Source organism: Manis javanica, chromosome 3, assembly GCF_040802235.1.
Source record: "Manis javanica isolate MJ-LG chromosome 3, MJ_LKY, whole genome shotgun sequence".
NCBI lineage: Eukaryota > Metazoa > Chordata > Mammalia > Pholidota > Manidae > Manis > Manis javanica.
In genome coordinates, this window is record NC_133158.1 from 121,503,341 (window position 1) to 121,522,718 (window position 19,378).

The following is a 19,378-nucleotide window of genomic DNA, read 5'->3' on the forward strand; positions in this document are numbered from 1 at the left end:
TTGTGTGAGAGAGGCTCAAATATTCTAGGTATTTTGGAACTGTTGGTATCACAGTGTGGGTAAATGGCAGTCTGCATTTAAGTGACCTCCTCCTCCCATCCTTGAACCTGTAAAATGACTAACAAGAGCTTTGCCCATTTTTAAATTGCCAGAAGAGGAGAGAAAGGACTCAAGCTCCCTCTTTTCTGGACTGAGGTTGCTGCCTTTTTTTAAAAAATAATAACTTTATTGAGATATAATTCAAATACTCTATAATTTGTTCATTTAAAGTGTAGAATTGAATGGTATATTAGTGTATTCACAAAGTTGTGCAACCATTACCACAGTTGATTTTGGAACACTTCATTACCCCAAAAAGAAACTTTATACCCTTTAGCAGTAATGGGCCATCTCCCTTCTCCCCGAGTCCTAAACAATCTTCGATCTACTTTCTGTCCCTATGGATTTGCCTATTCTAGGCATTTCATGTAAATGTAATCATACAATATGTTGTCTTTTATGACTACGTCCTATCGCTTAGCCTGATGTTTTGAGGTTCACCTATGTTGTAACATGTATTAGTACTTTGTTCCTTTCCATGGCCAAATAATATTCCCTTATTTAGATGAACCATGTTTTCTTTATCTGGTCTTCAGGTGATGAACATTTGGGTTGTTTCTATTTTTTGGCTTTTATGAATTACGACATTATGAAAATTTGTGTACCAGATTTTTTGTGGGTATTTTTTTGTCATTTGTCAATATGTACTCAGAATTGCTGGAACATATGTTAACTCTGTATTTAACCTGTAGGGAACTGCCAAATTGTTTTCTAAAGTGGCTGCACCATTTTACATTCCCACCAGCAGTGTATAAGGATTTTGTATGCTCCACATCCTCTCTAACACTAGTTACTGTTTATCTTTTTATTATAGCCATCCTAGTAGGTGTGAAGTAGTAACCTGTTGTGGCTTTAATTTGCATTTTTCTGGTGGCTAATGATATCAAGTATCTCTTCATGTGTGTACTGGCCATTGTGTATCTCTTCTTTGGAGAAATGTCTGTTCAGATTCTTTCCCCATTTTTAATTGGATTATTTGTCTTTTTATTATTGAGATGTAAAAGTTCTTTGTATGTTCCAGTTGTATGATTAGCAAATATTCTTTCCCATTCTGTGGGTTGTCTTTCTAATTTCTTGGCTGCCTGGCTCTTTCAGGACTCCATAAAGCTGTTCCTGAAAACGGTTATTTTTGTTGGCTGAGACAGGTCATAATAGAGTGAGAAAAAAAAAGTGTGTAAGAAGCTAGAGATGTGTTGCAACATGAAGACTTATGACAGCACATCTCTGCTTATGCTTTAATTAAAAGAGAGAGTGTATACTAATTTGCCCTGTAGAAACTCTTGCTGAATTCCATGAAACAATGTTTTTGAAAGTGTGGAAAATCCTGGGGAATGCTTGCCTTGACTCTATATATTATCTCATTCTAATAACTTTCATGCCTTCAAACTTTGATAGGCTCAAGTTGCCTTCCCAGAAGTTTTGCTAGGAATCATTCCTGGTGCAAGAGGTACCCAGCTTCTTCCCAGACTCATTGGAGTTCCTGCTGCACTTGACTTAATTACCACAGGTCAGTACAAACATGCCAACAGGTATCTAGATCAATGTGAGCAACTGGACTAAGATTTAGAAAAATCTTGGCTTGACTCTTCCCCTACCCATCTAATCTTAAGAGGATACTTTAATTTTTTTTTAATGTCAATTTTCTCTTCTGTAAAATGGAAAGAATATCTTCCCTGAAAGGTTGTTAAATGTTACCATGAAGATCAAATGTAAGTGCCTTCTAAATGAAAGTGTTTATAAAATGCTAATCACATTTAGGCTTTATTATAGTTCAAGCGTCTATGCATAGAAACTGGTGTTCACATAGGGTGTATTATATTCAGATCCAATTTAGAAATTTGAAATAAGTAAGAATTAAAACCAGAATTTGCAAGGAAAATTTTTAAGTATTAGTATGGAACTGACCGCATTTTTAATTTCCCAAGATATTAACTGCAAATAGAAGTTGTTCTCTTTCAATAGGAACCAAATAATGCAAAACTAGAAAATATTTAGAGTCCCTAGATTTGCCAAATACCATAAGGCATAAAAAGAAATATTTCAGGTTTTTCTTTCAGAAAATTGAGGTAAGGTTGGAGGAAAGAACATACAACTTTTACTCTAGACAGCTATAACTAGTTATGAGACCTTGGGTCAATCACTTTACCTTTATGTGCCTTAGTTTCCTCATAAATGTGGATAACAATAGTACCTACCATCTGGTTGTGCGGTGAAGATTAGATAAATTAATATATACAATGTGCTTAGAACAATCTTAGACATGGTGATAACTCCATTAGTGTTAGCTATATGTTATTATTCCTGCACCTGTCTTCCTAGTAAAAGAAGAGGATTGAGTAAAAATAAGATAATAAACTATATCCTGAAGAATAGACATGAAAAAGAGCATAAGCTTTAGAATCAAAGACCTGAGTTTGAATCCCAGCTTTACCACATTTAAACAACATGCCTTGTGCAAGTTAATTTTTATTCATTCATCCAACAGCTATTCAACCTCTTAGGTGCTGTTCCTTGTCCTAAACACTGGGTTTTCAGTGAACCAAATAAAAAAAAATCCTGCCTTCATGAAGATTATGTGGAGAAAACCACAGTGACAATAACCATCATTGTCATATTTCTTCAATTCAAAAATGCACAGGTTTTTCCACATCTCTAAAATCAGGATGCTTCTTACATTCATTGTAAGCCATGGTTTGATTTCCATAGTTTTTTCTTCTTTAATTTCTGTGTGCCAGGAATTTGGAAACAGCTTAGTTGAGTTCTAGCTCAGGGTTTCTCATGAGGTTGTAGTCAAGATATTGACAGGGGCTGTAGTAATCTGAAAACTTGAGTGGGGCTGGAAGGTCTACTTCCAGAATGGTTCCCTCACATGGATGGCTAGTTTGGTGCACACTGTGCAGGAGGCTTCATTTCCTCTGCAGGTGGACCTCTCCCTAGAGCTGTCTGACTGTCTTTCCAACATGGAAGCCGTCTTCTGGAGTGAGTGGCACAAGAGAGAGCAAGGCAAAAGGTGCAGTGTCTTTTATGACCTAGTTTTGGAGTCACACAGCATCTTTTCTGAATTATCCTATTGATTAAAGAGGCCTTCCCTGTTCAACTTGAGAGGGTGGTTCAATACCAAGAGGCTAAACTCCTTGGGGATCACTTTGGAGACTAGCTACCACAACTGTATACTCATGCATGTGCCTATTATTATATATATAAGAAATATATAGAGTAGGTTAGATGAAGATAGGTACTAAGAAGAAAAACATAAAGCAGAAAGGGGGAATATAAAATGTTAGGGATGAGGGTAATATTTTAGGTAGGGAGCTAGAAAAGGCTTTCCTACAAAATGACATCTGAGTAAAGACTAGAAGGAGGTAAGGAAGCTTATTAAGAGAGCATCTCAAGGAAGATACTCCACACAGAGAAAGTAGCAAATGCACAGCCCTGAGTCAGGGGCACACTTGGAAGGCTCAAGGAAAAGCAAGAAAGTCCATGTTCTGGAGTGAAATGAGTAAGGGAGAGTAGGAGGGGATGAAGTCACAGCATGTATGGCCTTGAAGATTATAGAAAGAACTTCAGCTTTTCTTCTGAACAAGGTAGAAAGGCATTGGAGTGTTTTAAGCAGAGGAGTAACATGCTCTCATTTATGCTTTTTAAAAGATCACTGGCTGTTGAAATTATGTTAATTGGAGGTAAGAGCAGAAAGAGGAAGACTGATTAGAAGGCTGCTGTGATCATCCAAGGGAGGGATGTTGGGAACTTGGGCCTGACCAGCAGCAATGTAAGTGGTGAGACATGGTCAAATTCTGGGTATACTTTGAAGGTACAGCCAAGAGGATTTTGTGACAGATCAAATTTGAGATGTGAGAGAGAGTGGGGAGTAAAGAATTATTCTGATGGCCTGAGCAGCTGGAAGGATGGCACCTTTATCAAAATGACGATTTCTGTTGGTAGAGCAGGTTGTAGGGAGGAATCACAAGGGTTCAGCTTTGGACAGGTCAAGTCTGAGAGACCTATTAGACATTCAAGTAGAGATGTCAATAAACAGACCGACCAGTTTAGAGTTTAGGAGAGAGATCTTTTGAACTCTTTACAGCCTTCATTTTGTCATCAGTGAAACAACTACATAGTTGTTTTAAAGAGTAACAGAATTACATGATATGCTTCTGGCATAGTACCTGTCACATAGAAGACATTTTATAAATGGTAACTGTAGTAGACAGAATAATGTTCCCCCAGAGATATCCACATCCTAATCCCCAGAACCTGTCAATATATCACCTTACATTCAAAAGGGACTTTGCAGATATGGTTAGGGATCTTAAAATGGGAGATTATTCTGGATTTTCCATATGGGCCTACTTTATCATAAGGAGCCTTAAAAGAGGGAGGCAGGGGGTTCCAGAGAAGAAAAGCTGCACACCTGGCTTTAAAGATGGAGAAAGAGGCCACAAGCCAAGAAATATAGGCACCTTTTCAAGGCTGGAAAAGATAAAGAAACAGATTCTTAGAGCCTCCAGAAGGAACATAGTTCTATTGACCTATTTTAGACTCCTGACATCCTAAACTTGAGATAATAAATGTGTGTTGTTTTAAGTTGTTATGCTTCTTGTAATTTGTGTAGGAAACTAATAGAGTAGCTATTAATAATAATAATAATAAGACTCTTGATTTTTAGTTTGGAAAATTATTTTTTCTAAGAAAGGTTGCTAAAAAAAAACCCAAGTTGTTATTGAAAGCTAAAGATTCCCTACTGATGTTAATGAGGGAAAAACACCAGCTTTGTAGGTACAGTCCCCATGGGAAATTAATAAGTAAATAGATTTAGGTTAAATTAATAAGTAAATAGCTAACCTTTCTGATCTTCTGAAAACTATAAAAGAGGTAATTCTAGAAAGTGGAGCAATTACAGCAACCACTGCTTCTCCACAATTCCCTTAAAATGCCACCTGAAAACAACTGAATCCTTAACAGTAACCACAAAGATATGCTTGAGCACATGGCAGTCCATTCCCTGAGGCTCTCTGTCCAATCAACTGACAAGAACTACAGTGCCCTGCTCTTACTTTCTAGGTGCTGTCCTCTTTGTTCACTGAACAACATAGAAAGCTTCTGTTGTGTTCTCATAGAGCTTTGCCTCAGTCCCATGAGTTCCTTTATGATCATTCCCAGGACAAGAATGTTCTCGGGCTCTAGGCTTTGATGAGATGCCTCTTCCCACCCAAGGAACCGGGGGAGAGTTTGGGAGTGGCATCTTTATCCTGCTTGCCTTTCAGATTTAGGTCCAGGTGGGTTTTCTCTATATATGAACAAGATGTGGAGGGTGAGTTCTAGTACCCAAGGCTCCCAGGCAGCAATAATAAAAATTACCAAATGTCATTCCAGACAAACAAAAAAACTTAACAGTAAACCCCAGATCTGTGAAAATAGTCTGCACCATCAGAAAAATTAAATGTAAATATGAGTCTGTTGAAATAGGTTAAAGAAAACAAAAATTTTGGAAAATACACAATATTCTTAATTAGCAACGAAAATATTTATTTATTAAATAAGAACACCCTGTTTAAAATCAAAACATTCACCAAAATAATTTCTTTTTGAAGCAATAAAAAGAAGATGTGATATGGATGGAGCTACAGGGTATTATGCTCAATGAAATAAGCCAGGCAGAGAAAGACAAGTGCCAAATGATTTCCCTCATCTGTGGAGCATAACAACAAAGCAAAACTGAAGAAACAAAACAGCAGCAGACTCACAGAACCCAAGGGACTAGGGATTACCAAAGGGGAGGGGGGGAAGGGGAGGGTGGGTGAGGACAGAGGGAGAAGGGGATTGAGGGGTATTATGATTAGCACACATTATGTAGGGGGGTCACGAGGAAGGCAGTATAGCACAGAGAAGACAAGTAATAACTCTATATGCTGATGAACAGTGACTGCAATGGGGTATGTGTGTGGGGACTTGATAATATGGGTGAATGTTGAAACCACAATGTTGCTCATGTGAAACCTTTATAAGATTGTATATCAATGATACCTTAATAAAAAAATGTGATAGAACACAGTTAAATTAGCAACATGGAGTATAGAGACACATTTATAGAATTCAGAAAAATTTAGCAAAAAGATAGGTATATATAAATGAAGGCAGCACACATGGAAGTTATATAATAAAAGTCTCTGTTATGTTAAGAGCTCCAAAGCAAGAAGCAAAAAGGTGAGAAACAGTAACCAAAGGAAAAAATTGAAGAGACTCTTGAGATGTGAAATAGAATCAGATTGTATTTTAGCAAGCACACTATTTTCCTGGAAAAACTGATGAGATATCAATGCCCTGATGTATTATAGTAGATTTTAAACTTCCAGGAAATAGAAACCTGGAAGCTTCCAAAGAATAAAAAAATATATAACAAAGTTTATTTCAAAATAACCCAAATAACCTCAGCCACAAATAAATGCTAAATGTATGGAACATTCATATTCTAGGCTTCTATACAGTCTTTAAAATGATCATCTAAATCAGGAGTTCTTAGTGTGGTACAGGGACTTCTGGGTATGCATGCCTAAGACCGTTGTGTGTGAGTGTGTGTGTGTGTTGGGGGTGGGGCAGGGTGGGGCTGCCATGAAATCAGAACTGTTTTCATAATAGGGCAATTATGGGACATAATAGGACAATTGCCTCTTCCACTCTCATTTTCTCACAAGTGTATGGTGGAATTTTCCAGAGGTTATTGTATGCTATGTGATACTTGAACAGATTGAATGCAAAAGCAGATATAAGAATCCAGCTGTCTTCTATTAAGCCAGACATGAAAGAAATTTTCAAAAATATAAAAACAACACACTTCTCACTAAATTTTTTGAAGTTTGAAAATACAGTCATCTTGCATAAAAATTTATGTTGACATAATAGGTTTATTCTTGTTATTTTAAAATGGTTTAATGAAGTATTTTTAAAGTTCTTAGTTGTAGTTTCTAAGACAGCAAATACTGGTAGAAATAATGCTCATAAACAAAAGCTTTTTGGAGTCCTCCACAATTTTTATGAGTGCAAAGGGGGTCCTACAATTAAAATGTTTGAGAATTGCTACTTGAAATCTGTGTTTTTTGACACAGAAACCATTATACAAACTATGCATACCTGATCCAAATTAGAAAACAGTGAGTCTGTGTGTATTAAAAAATGGCTTCTTTTCCCTTTTAAATGGGGAGAGGGTTTGTTATACAAATCCTATAGCATATGAAAGGGTAGTTAGAAAAACTAAGTGTATTAAATTTCTTGTCTTCAAAAAATGAAATTAGAAATTTTTTAATTTACAGTGGTATACTAAATACTCTATAAAGAATGAACTATTTTAAGTATCTAATATAGGATTCATAAAAGGATATTTACAATTCAACATACTACATAAATTCAAAGCACATCAGAGAGTTCATTCTGCAAAAGATAAAAGAAAAATGAAGCAAGCATAAAATATGGGGGGAAATCATAACAATGTGAAATTAGTCTGTAAATTCTAAGGTCTACAAAAATTAAAGCATGTGGGGGAATCTGAAGGAATTTTTTGGTCCCTATTTTCAGCATTAAGTCTGAAAGACAAGATTATCTTGGGGGAAATCAGGAAGAAATCTGACTTTTTGACAGAAAGAAATGAAGTGAACTAGGATTGGCCTTTTCCAAAGCACTGCTGCTTATAGAAATATCACTATTTTTAACATGATGAAGAAAAGAGGTAAAAACAGAGAAGGATATGATGGATTTTGATTTGCATAGAAAAGGTCACAGTGAATTAAAAAAAGCTAACATTAGAGTCATACACCTTTTTCAGTAGTCCATACAGTTTTAAGGGGGACTTTCAAATGACATCTGGGAAAGGTTCCACACAGAAAACTTTTTCTAAAGGTTGGAAAAGAAGCTGTGATGAAAATTGGAAAAAATTAAGATTATCTCGCTTGGAGAAGAGAAGTCTCAGCTTCAGTTGCCATGGCATCTCCATGTAGGAGCGTGAGGCAGACCTCTTAGAGAGCCCAATTGGACAATGGGTGTCTACACTGAGGGTGGCACAGGAAAAAACAAGTTTAAAACTCAGCTTGAGGATTGGTTTGGATATACAGAGCCTGTAGGTCCTTGAAACAGAATAAAAGTACCTGGAATCTCATTGACTCTGTAGGAACAGTAATAGAGGTCTCTGCTTTGTGAAATCCAGGCCAGAAGAAATGACTTAAGCTGAAGGAATTTTCAGTCCATCCTGTGGGTAGCTCATGTCTCCTCCTCAGTTGCCCCAAAGATCCTTTTAGCACTCAGGTTTCCATCTTCTACGTTGTGTCCATTTGGTCCCCTTAACCTGGCGAGCCTGATTCATTCACCCCTCACCTGAGTGATTTTATATACAGGAGACCCGACCCCTGAAACCACTCACCCATTCCCCACTATCCTTCTCACCCCTGGAAAGAGATCTGGAAGCCTGTGTTCAAAGGCACTTTCAGAAAACCTCCCAAATATTGCACTTACAGAAAATCATTGAACTGGCTATCTGATCAAGAAAACCTGCCCGAACTCTCTGAAGCACTAGTAAGAACCAGGAAGAGAGGTCTCAGATGACATCCACCAACACTGTAAGAGTAGTGAACAGTGTGGAATTGTTGCCACCAAGACTGATTTGATGGTTGCTTTTTGGAAGGCAAGATGGTCCTGGCAAGAAAGCAAATAATGTGTTACTGTCTACTTCCTTTGACCCTATGCTGAGGGATGCTTCTATCCCTTAACCTCCTACTTCAAAATATGCAGCTAAGTTACGTATTTTCACCTGGTGAAGAGCTTAGGAGTGATGCTCATCAAACTTCTGTAATTCCCTGGAAGCTGCCAGCACCCACACTGGACCCCAGGTACTCCTGGCGCCACTACTACGGCCGTACACTAGATGTCGCCACCTGTTAAACGCGATTTAAATGTTACTGCTGCTTAACGTTACTCCCGTTTGCCAAGCCTGGGCTCATGGGCCACACCCGGTTGCCGTAGGTCTCAAGGAACAAGAGTTTGATCGCCCCTGCTTCTTTTCTAGCTTCTGTAGTAGGAAGCAGGGCTCCAGGGCTTAGAGGACAGTGATTCCACAAACTACGGGAGGGGTTGAGGTGCTGGGTAGCCAAAAGGCAGCAGTCCTCCCGTTTGGTCCTAAGTAGTTTGGTTATAACTCACACAAGGTCAGCTTAATTTTTCCCCTGTCAACCCATCTATATTTGTGTTTGAGGGCTGCCTTCTTTATTTTAATTTTTTGTAACCATTGACAGCCCCTGGTGTATGTTGGCATAAGATAGATAGTATGTACTGCTCTGCTATTACCACCTCTGTCATTTTCAAAAGGCCAGTCGTCTCTTACATTTATATAGAGATTCATAGAATATAAAGAAAACATATCATTCTCATTTAATACTCATAATTGCTAAGGTAAACATAATTATTCCCATTTAACAATGAGGAAATTGTGGTCCTGGTACAGTTCTTCATTATCATATAAACAGTAAAAGGTAGAACTGGAGCTGGAGTCTAGGTTTTCGGAAATGATCTCAGCAATGGTCTTTCTACCATGACACTCAGTGTGTAACTTATTTAATAACAGATGTTAATATCCAGGATAGATAATCTTTCCCACTAGAAAGAGTAATGTTTTTGCTTCAGTCTCACAGTTTTCTTTGAGTGGTCTATTTTGTTTTGTTTTAGGAAGATATGTTTTGGCAGATGAAGGACTCAAGCTGGGTATTCTAGATGAAATTGTGAACTCAAACCTGGTTGAAGAAGCAATCAAATTAGCCCAGAGAGTTTCAGGTAAGCAGATAATAAAAATAGCATGAGACTGAGAACAAGCTAAATGTCCACTTTAATGAGGAACTCCTTGAACGTCTTCTGGTACCTCCATGCAAGAATATGATGCAACTTTAAGATGAATGAGAAACTCTCCTGATAGGTGTGAATGCCATGATATATTGTATTATTAAGTGAAAAAAAGCATCATTGTGTGGATAGTTTGCCATAGGGAATATCTATTTGGGCGAATGTATATATGTAACTGTTTGTCTATATGTAAGATATTTTTGTGAAGATTTGCAAGAAATGGTTAATGGCTGCCTCTGGAAATGGGGCTGGTCAGCCAGCGAAGCACTTGGAAAGAGACTTGTCATTGTTTACTCTTCTGTATCTTGACTTTTTATTAAGTGAATGTATTTTTCTATTGAGAAATATAATTAAAAACAAACAAGCAAACAAACATTTCAGCAAATAGAAACCAAGCTCTATAATTTACCACAATAAAACCAAAGTTCTGTCTCAGCGAGTTATGTTCTATCTTTCTCACTGGTTTCTTGCTTTATGGATTTGTGACATTCTTTTATGAGTTCATTGGAGTACTTTCCTCTTTTTACCTGCTTTTTTCAACTTGTGGAGATTGGGAGCAAGATGGAGAGGGTTCAAGAGTGTCAAAAAATAATTGGGAGAAGCGTTGGGTTACAGGTAGACCACAGTGTTCATCTCCCATGGTGGTAGGCAATGGCTTGGTGTTGCTTGGTGTCGTTCAAAGGCATTCTTTTGCAAAAGTCATAACATAGCAGGGAGCAAACACTTCCCAGAAATCATCTTTCTTTTTGTGGCTGTAGCCAGTTACTGTTTCAATTGCAATAGTGAAAGCTTGAACTGGAGAGGCCAGGGGCTGTTGGGAGAAAATCCTGATGACGCTTAAAGAGAATCAGCAAGTCTTTGCCCAAATGGGAATGAGTTTCTGCCATCTTTGCTTTCCTGACAACCTTCACATGTTTTCATAGCCAGTTTCACTGTGCCTCAGGGAAGGGCTTATTGTTTTGTTAGGGCTCACTTGGTTAGCCAACAACAAAGGCTATTTGCATTTGGAAGTCCCTAAATGATTTTTGGGTTTGGGGCTTAACAGAGACCCTTGTCTATCATTTACACCTGTGGTTTTAGTTTAAAAAGAACTTGGTTTCAACAGGAAGTTCTTATCCTTAAGAGATTTCTCTATCAGATTTGAGAGTTAAGTTATTAAAAGTGATAGATGAGGATCATTCTCTAGTACATTATAAAATGGTCTGTCTTAATTTTTAAAATTTATTTTATCTTTTAGGTGAGTTTTAAATTAAATTTGTGAACATTAAATCATTATTATTTATTTATAAAATGGTCTATCAAGCTCAGTAACATTATACAGTTTGTCCACTTGGTGGCATCCTAATATTGAGGAGGAATCATCTACTTTAAAATTTGGTAATTCATCTGTTAACAGTAGGGTTCTGGGCTTTGAACAATTATGTACAGCTATTTTAGATTATGATCATGAAGACTGTAAAAATATGTAAAATTTGTACATAAAAATTTTGTCTAAAACATAAATTCACATACATTCTATAATTATAGCTACAGAGTATGCATCACTATAGCCAAAAATTAAAAGGAAATATGCAAGACTAAGTTGATTTTCCTCAAAAATGTCCCAATTGATCTTTACTTTTGTTTTAATTTTTTCCAGCTTTATTGAGGTGTGATTTGCACACAAGAAAATTCACCCATTGTAAATGCAGTGTGATGAATTTCTGTGTTTGTTTACAGTTACATAACTATTGTCACATTCAAGACATAGTTCTAAGAAGTATTTTTATGCCTCTTTCCAATAGATTTCCTCTCTTGCTTGTTGGCTGCAGACAATCACTGACCTACTTTCTGTTATTATAGTTTTGTTTTTCCAGAATTTCGTATAGATGGAATCACACAGGTTGTATGTAGTCTTTTGTGTCTGTTTTTTTCACTTAGCATAATTTTTTCAAGATTCATTCATGTTGTTTCATGTATTACTATTTCATTCTTTTTTATTACTGAATAGTGTTCTGTAGTATGGATATACCACAATTTGTTTATCCATTTGTGAGTTGATGGATATTTAGATTTCTCTTGGTAAATAACCTAAAAGTGGTATTTTTGGGTCATATAGTAAATGTATGCTAAATTCTTAAATTCTTTTGAAACTTGATGATTAATGAAGAACAATTAGTAATCTGAAAGGTACTAATTTTTGCCAAGCAAACTGGAAAAGATGGAAGAATAAAATGGTGAAATTGAGTTTAAATAAGCTCTTATTATACTACTAGTAGTATGTCTCAGTTAGAGAGCCATTGGGCAATCATGCATTGAGGCTTATTCATATCTTTTGACTTAGCATTTCTATTCTTAGAAAATTATCACAGAGAAATAATAACAGAAATACCAAAGATTTGTGTATAGTGATACCCACTAAAACTTTATTTATAATTGTAAAATATTGGAAACAACCCAAATATCTCATTTTAGGGGATTAGTTACATTAAAGATGATAGATCTCAGTGAAGCAGCCCCATTCAGCCATTAAAACTTTCCGTTTTTAAGAAGGTTACAGAATTTGGAAAAATGCTTACATGTAATATTAAGTAGGAAACAGCCAGATAGGAAATCACACAAATACATGTGTGTGTGTGTGTTCACATGCATGTTTACATAAGGAAAAAAACAAGCAAACTTTTAACAGTGGTTGTATTTGGGTTGTAGGTAATGAAGACTGGATATTTGTTTTAATGTTTATCTTTTCCCCATATCTGAGTCATAAATTTACCAGAGGAAAATGGGATGCCTGGCCAGTGTGGAAGGGGTGCAGTCTGGTAAAGAAGTATACTCAGCATAAGAAGTCTGACCTGGATTGTAGTCTCAACCATAGCTAGACAGACATCAACAAATCAGCTTTTTGGACTCTAGCAATAAAAGGAAAAGGTTCAGTAAAATTAGTTGGTTTTGAACCTTGTTCTGAGACTTCACAGGCTCCAGTTTTTTGTCATTGTTACAACGTGGGCAGCTCCACTGAGTCTCTTTTGTGGTTTTGGGCTTAGAATCCCATGGAAAACTCTAGGAGTTCTACTGTTCTGTTTTGTTTTTTTAAGGAGTTCCACTGTTTGGAATCCTATGATTTCTTGGTGCTGCTTTGTAATAGATAAATGCTAGAAGTACAGGGTAGAGAGATAGGGCAAATCAACAAAGGACTACCTCTAAGAGTCTTATCTGCATTTGCCATTTATTATCTCACAAAATGCATATTTTAGCAAGGCTTATTTGTTTTGGCTTTTATTTTCATTTGAGGTCTTGTGCTTTTCCTTTCTTTTAGTTTCCCTGTTCCCTCCTTTTGTTTTCTTTTTCCTTGGTCTGCTTTTAAGTATCACTGTTAGTATATAGTTATTTGGCAGAACAAAATTGATGGACTGTTTTGAAGGACAGACAATTGTTTATTTTATAATTTATATTTTATGATAGATACTTTTTAATAATAGACACATTTTATAATAAACATTTATAAAAATAGATGTATACTTTCTGTGTTATTGAAATATGTTAATACTAAATGTATGTGCATTTACAAATCTATAGTTACATGAGACAGATCTTGATCTAGAGCGATGGTTCTCAAACTTTACTGTGCACCATAATTACTTGGAGGGTCTGTTAAAACAGATTGTAGGACCCCATTCATTACTTTCTGATTCAGTATGTCTGGGGTGCAGCCCAAGAATTTGCATCTCTAACAAGTTCCTGGGTGATGTTGGTGCTGTGTTCTGGGGACCACACTTTGAGAACCACTGATGAACGAAGAACATGGTGAGGATGGTGATAACTTTTCCTAGTTTTGACTTTTTACTCCTGACATGCAAACACTACCTGCAGTCTTAAAGATACTAGTAAATCAGTTATGAAAGGCATGGTTAAAAAACATACACGTATGGTTGCATACCTTCTGAATATACTAAAAACCACTGAATTGTAAACTTTAAAATGGTGGCTTTTAAGATATGTGAATTGTATCTCAATTTTTAAAATAACATGTAAAATTTATTAGTTTTCTTTTCCCATTTAAAAAATTATTCCATTTCTTCAGCCCATTTCTACCCTCATTCCTATATTCCCTCTCTGAAAAACTGACTTACCAAAAATAACAAAAGGAAAGGATTAAGAACACTTATTTAAGCTTCCACATCCAATAGGAAAGGAGAGAAGGAAGAGAATTTCCAATGGTCAGTATTGCAGTCAGTTATGGGTAGGAGAGGATTATAGGAAGTTAACATGTATCTAAAAATGTGATTTGGGAAGTAGCTGCAAATTTCTCTACAAATCTACCATCTATCTTGGAGAGTTGACTATGAAAGTTAATTAGCTTCATGCACCTTAATGCTCTTGCTATATGAAGCCTCTCAGACTACTGCAGTGCAATGGATTTAGCAGAGCAATTCAGAATTACAAACCAGATTGCTTTGGCTAAACTGGGGGGTGGGGGAGCGTCCTGTAAAATGCTATTCATTTGTACTTCCATTTGGCCAGCAGCCTTCTTGTTCCCAAACTGAGTAAGAACTCCTTGTTCCCACGTGCATGTTTCTGGCATGAAACTGAAAGTGTATTCTGTTATTCAAAGATGGGCATCCGCTACATCCAACTGAGAGCCTCAATTCAGGAACCAAAAGCTCTGTTTTTGTCCCTGTCATGAATCCTCATTCTATTACTGTGATTTGCCCTGGGCTGTGTTAGCCATTTTTAGCAATTCTGATTCTGCCTTAAGACCTTGATCTACTTGTTCATTTTGATTTTGTGCCTTTAAAATTTTTTTTAGTGGTTTCATCTGTCTTTCCCTTTGTTTTGTCTTTTGCTTTTCCTAATTTATTTTTACTCTCTGTGAACATTTATGTAAACATGTTTCACAAGAACAGTGACCCTGCTTTACACAGAAGGCCTGCGCATATTTCTAAATCGAGGTTCTGTGGGTGACCTCTTAGAAGCCAGGAAAAGTAGAGTTATTCTATCTGCCCTTTCCACAGCTATTATGACAGACACAGCTTGCTGGTTATCAGAATTAGAGAAAAGACAGTCCTTTACAAGAAACCATTTCTGTAAATTGCATGTTGTGTCTCTCTTCACCCTGGGCAGAGACAATCTCTTTCTGTCAGTTTACTAGAAAGGAGAGAGGGAAAATAATCACCTTTTTTTCTTCCTTTAGGAGCATGATTCACTTTTTTTTAAAAATCAAAACTTGAGTATTCTTCTACCTTAGAATACCTCCAAGAATTAAGAAAAAAAATGGGAATGGGTCAAGGAAAGAATTCCATTATGAGTATATATGAATCAGTAATTAGTCCATCACCAATGCTGGTGCTGACCTGCCCACACTTTGCCTCTCTTATTATGTAGGCACAGCTGAGTGAACTTAAACTGCTAAGACTCTAAAGCCACCAAGGGTATAAGAAACACACTTTGAAAACACCCTGCCTATAGACCCAAAGGGGAAATTCTGAATATGTTTTGTAGTAATAAAACAAGGTTGTTAGATAATAACATCCTTCAGTTACAGCTACAGCAAGAAAAGGAGAGAAATTGAGCAGGGGAAAACCATCTACAACTGTGCCCCGATCCAAAACTCTCCAGTGGATGTGCTGAGCTTGGACCTAGGCTGGTCTGGACAGGTGCCCTGCATGGCTCCCAGAATGCCCATCTGCAGTCAGATGTTCTGAGTATCCCCAGCATAACAGGATTATACTGATCAGCAGGAATTACTGTACAACATTAAACAGACTTCTCTTTCTTCTTTTCCTTCTTTCTCTTCTCTTTCCTTTTCAAATTCTGACCCCAGGGCAAAGTTTGCCAGGAGCTGTTTGCCTTGACAGTGGCTGACCTAATGCTCTGTTCTTGGACCTCCCAGAGGCTACACCTCAAAATCAACTATTGAATGTTCAAAAATACTCATGTCCAGGCCCCCACCCTTAAAGATTCTTAACTGAGTCTGAAGTGGGACATAGGCATGTGAACTTTTGTATTCCTCAAATAACTCTGATGAGTATTATGGTATTGAGAATCAGCCCCCCTGCCCCCCTTAATGGGAATGCTGGTGGTGTCAAAATGACAGAAATCCAGCTGTGATACCCCAAACCTGTTATGCTCTGTCCCTGGCATAGACACACCAGCCAGCTGTTTATGCCATAACCCTGACAGCTCAGCCCTCTTTCCTCATTCACTTGGCCCCCCACACCCTTGTCCTCTCTCCTCCTCTTCTCACTGCCCACTCTTGCTCTCCTTTTGGGCCACTGGAAAGAAGCCTGGAAAGATTGAGGATTGGGCTCACTGAATAACTGAGTGTTGGTTAGCCTTTTGGATAGAGCTCATGTTTTTCCAACAATAGCAGAGCAAACAAGGACCATATGCTAATCATCATGTAGCCCTCCTTTTCTGAACCTTGTTCTTAACATCATATGGGAAAACATTAATTTAAAAATCCATCCTTTTCAGTTCTACTATAATCAAGCTTTAAGGGAATATCCTTGTCTCCAAGGTTTATAAAATAGCCAAGCATGTCTCCCAGAATGCCCATCTGCAGTCAGACATTCTGAGTATCCCCAGCATAACAGGATAATGCTGATCAGCAGTAATTACTCTACAACATTAAGCAGACTTCTCTTTTTTCTTTTCCTTCTTTCTCTTCTCTTTCCTTCCCAATTTCTGACCCCGGGTCAAAGTTTGCCAGGAGCTGCAACTGCCCTATAATGTAATAGGATATTATAGAATGCCTCACAAGATGTATTCCCACATGCACACGACTCTTACTCTGTTGTGGACACAAGTAACACACCAGTGCCAGACAGGCTCAGATTCATGTCTTTTTATAGTGAATTGTTTTACAAGCTCTGGTAGGTTTTCTAATTAACTAAGGTGTGCATATTTGATATAATAGAGATAGTGGCACTTTTTAGGAAGCCAGTACCTTATCCATAGGCCACTGGGGCTGGTGACTTTTTAGAAAAACAGTTCTGGTAATGCAATCTGTAATACATTTATTATTTTATGCAAACTTTAGAATCATTCTGTTATTTAAAAAAATTTAGAACCATAAGGGTTCTGATTAAAAATTCAGTTAGAAATTCCATAATATGTATGGAAAACATCTATATTTTTGTGCTATTACATATTTATATCCAGGAACATGGGGTTTCTCTCTTTGTTAAGGTCTTATTTTATGTTCTTCAGTAAAATGTTATAATTATCTTCTTAAAGCTCTTGTATCTTTCTTGATAAATTCATTTCTAGGTATTTCTTAATAGCTTTAATGAATCACAATTCACCTGGTAGAGTGGTGCAACTATCCCCATAAATCAGTTCCTAGACAGAGTCCACTGTCCCCAAAAGTTTCTGCATGCCTTTTTGCAGCTTACCCCACCCACTCCCATCCCCAGCCCTAGGCAACCAGTGATCTTTTCTAGGCATTTTTAAGTTTTTGTTACTATTAGGAAAGGAATTAACATTATTTTGACTCTAAAATATTATTAACTCAGAACTGTTTTCCTTAAACTCACTGACAGATTAATACTTAATCTATTATAAAGTTGTCTTGGCCTTGAAATAGGTAACTTGAAATTGCTTTGAATCTATTAAATCCTATTTTATGGGACTAGGATGCAAAGATATTGGAGATTTGGTTTTAGTGTTACATTAAATATCTTGATAAGTAGTACTGAATTTGAACCGGTTATTACTGTTTTTATTATATACTCATATTCCCTTTGCCTAAGTAACATTTCCAAAGATCTGATTTTCTTTCAGACCAATCTATAGAATCCCGTAGACTCTGCAACAGGCCAATTCAGAGCTTGCCCAACATGGAAAGCATTTTCAGTGACGCCCTTTTGAAGATACGGAAGCAGTACCCTGGGCTTCTTTCTCAGGAGACTTGCGTCCATGCCGTCCAGGCTGCCGTGAAGTATCCCTATGAGGTGGGCATCAAAAAGGAGGAGGAGCTGTTCATGTACCTTCAGAAATCAGGGCAGGCTAGAGCCCTGCAATATGCCTTCTTGGCTGAGAGGAAGGCAACTAAGTGGTCAGGTCCCTCTGGAGCATCCTGGAAAACAGCATCTGCACGACCCATCTCCTCAGCTGGCGTTCTTGGTAAGAACATAGGGTAGTTAAAAGTCATGCTCCCAATCTGCATGTAGAAATTGCTACCATTTGCTTAGGGCCACCAGGTGCCAGGCTCTGTGCTAAACACATTGTGTTAGCTAATGCAGTTTTCACCTGAGCCCATGAACTATCTTCATTTTACCTGTGCAGCCTAGAGACACTAATCTCCTCAACAATGAGCTAAACACAAGTGGACTGAGGGTCTGATGCTAGATCTGTCTGACTGAAGATTCTGAGCATTTTTTTCATGCACCCCTACCTCTTCCCTGCATGAGTCTCTCACCCCTGGATTTCCCAAGAGTGATTATTACTTGTACCACATTTCAAGGTGTGGCTTGTCACTCTTGTAGTTAGATATTTGGCATGAAGCCTCTGTCTTCCTGGTCCCTGATTCCATTCACTTCTCCTGGTTCAAAACTACTATCCTCAAATCCATCTGAATCCTGGAACAGTGACTTGCCTACTTTTCCCTCCTGGAATTTTCCCAAACAAAATGTCTTCCTTCCTCAGAGGCCAGCTCTCTGATAGGCTTCCTTGGGCCACTTTCCTAAGGCTCACTTGCTCTTAGTCTTGGCCCAGGAATGGTCTTTGCTGGATTTTAAACCCCCTGAATGGTAAGCAAAACGTTATGTGTCAGCTTATGTACCTTCTTCTGGGGAGGAGGTCTGTAGTTTACTAAAAGCATCAACTTTCTTGAGCCTTATTCAGCCGTCTGTATTGGTAAACCCCAATTCACCAAGCTACCTTGGAGGGAAAGAGCCCACTCCACAACTTGGCCTGTTATCTCAGTCAGGGTTTGCTATAACAAAGTATGTTTGTCGTAAAAACACACTATGCTCCTTCCAGCACTGACTGTTCACTTGTAATTTTTTTAAGGAGGTGAACAAATGGTGTGATGCAGAATTATGAATTTTCCTTTCTTTGTAATCTTTCAGCAACACTGATACTTGTTTCTAGTTGTGTGCTTCACCTGTTTATTCTTCCCTATATTCCTTGAAGCCAAGAATAAGTAATGCAAAAAATTAAGTTTATCAGCACTGTATTTATCAACCACTGAGAGTTTCCCTATTTCTTCGTTGTGAGTCTTGTTCAAAGACTTCAGGTTCATGTCGGCATGGAGTGTTTAAAATCTGAAGGTCTTTTTTTAAAAGTATACCCCCACATTGTTCTGAAAAATATTTGAGAAAGCGTTTAAAATATGTAGAAGACAACATGGATAAAAAATAAAGCAAGAGAGTTTGGTCCTGTCGCCTTCTTCCTGTTTATCTCCACACCGCTCTGCATTTCC

General features: G+C 37.5%; 1 protein-coding gene across 2 annotated transcripts in view; it reads left to right on the top strand.

Moving 5' to 3' along the window:
* Positions 1-19,378, top strand: part of EHHADH (enoyl-CoA hydratase and 3-hydroxyacyl CoA dehydrogenase) — a 41,886-nt gene that overhangs the window by 13,485 nt on the left and 9,023 nt on the right. The window contains exons 4-6 of one of the 2 annotated variants that reach the window (XM_073231967.1): positions 1,495-1,606; positions 9,805-9,909; positions 17,737-18,078. In XM_073231967.1, coding sequence (XP_073088068.1) covers positions 1,495-1,606; positions 9,805-9,909; positions 17,737-18,078 — 559 coding nt within the window. The remainder of the gene's footprint in view (positions 1-1,494; positions 1,607-9,804; positions 9,910-17,736; positions 18,079-19,378) is intronic. The other variant, XM_073231968.1, reaches the window with a different exon arrangement.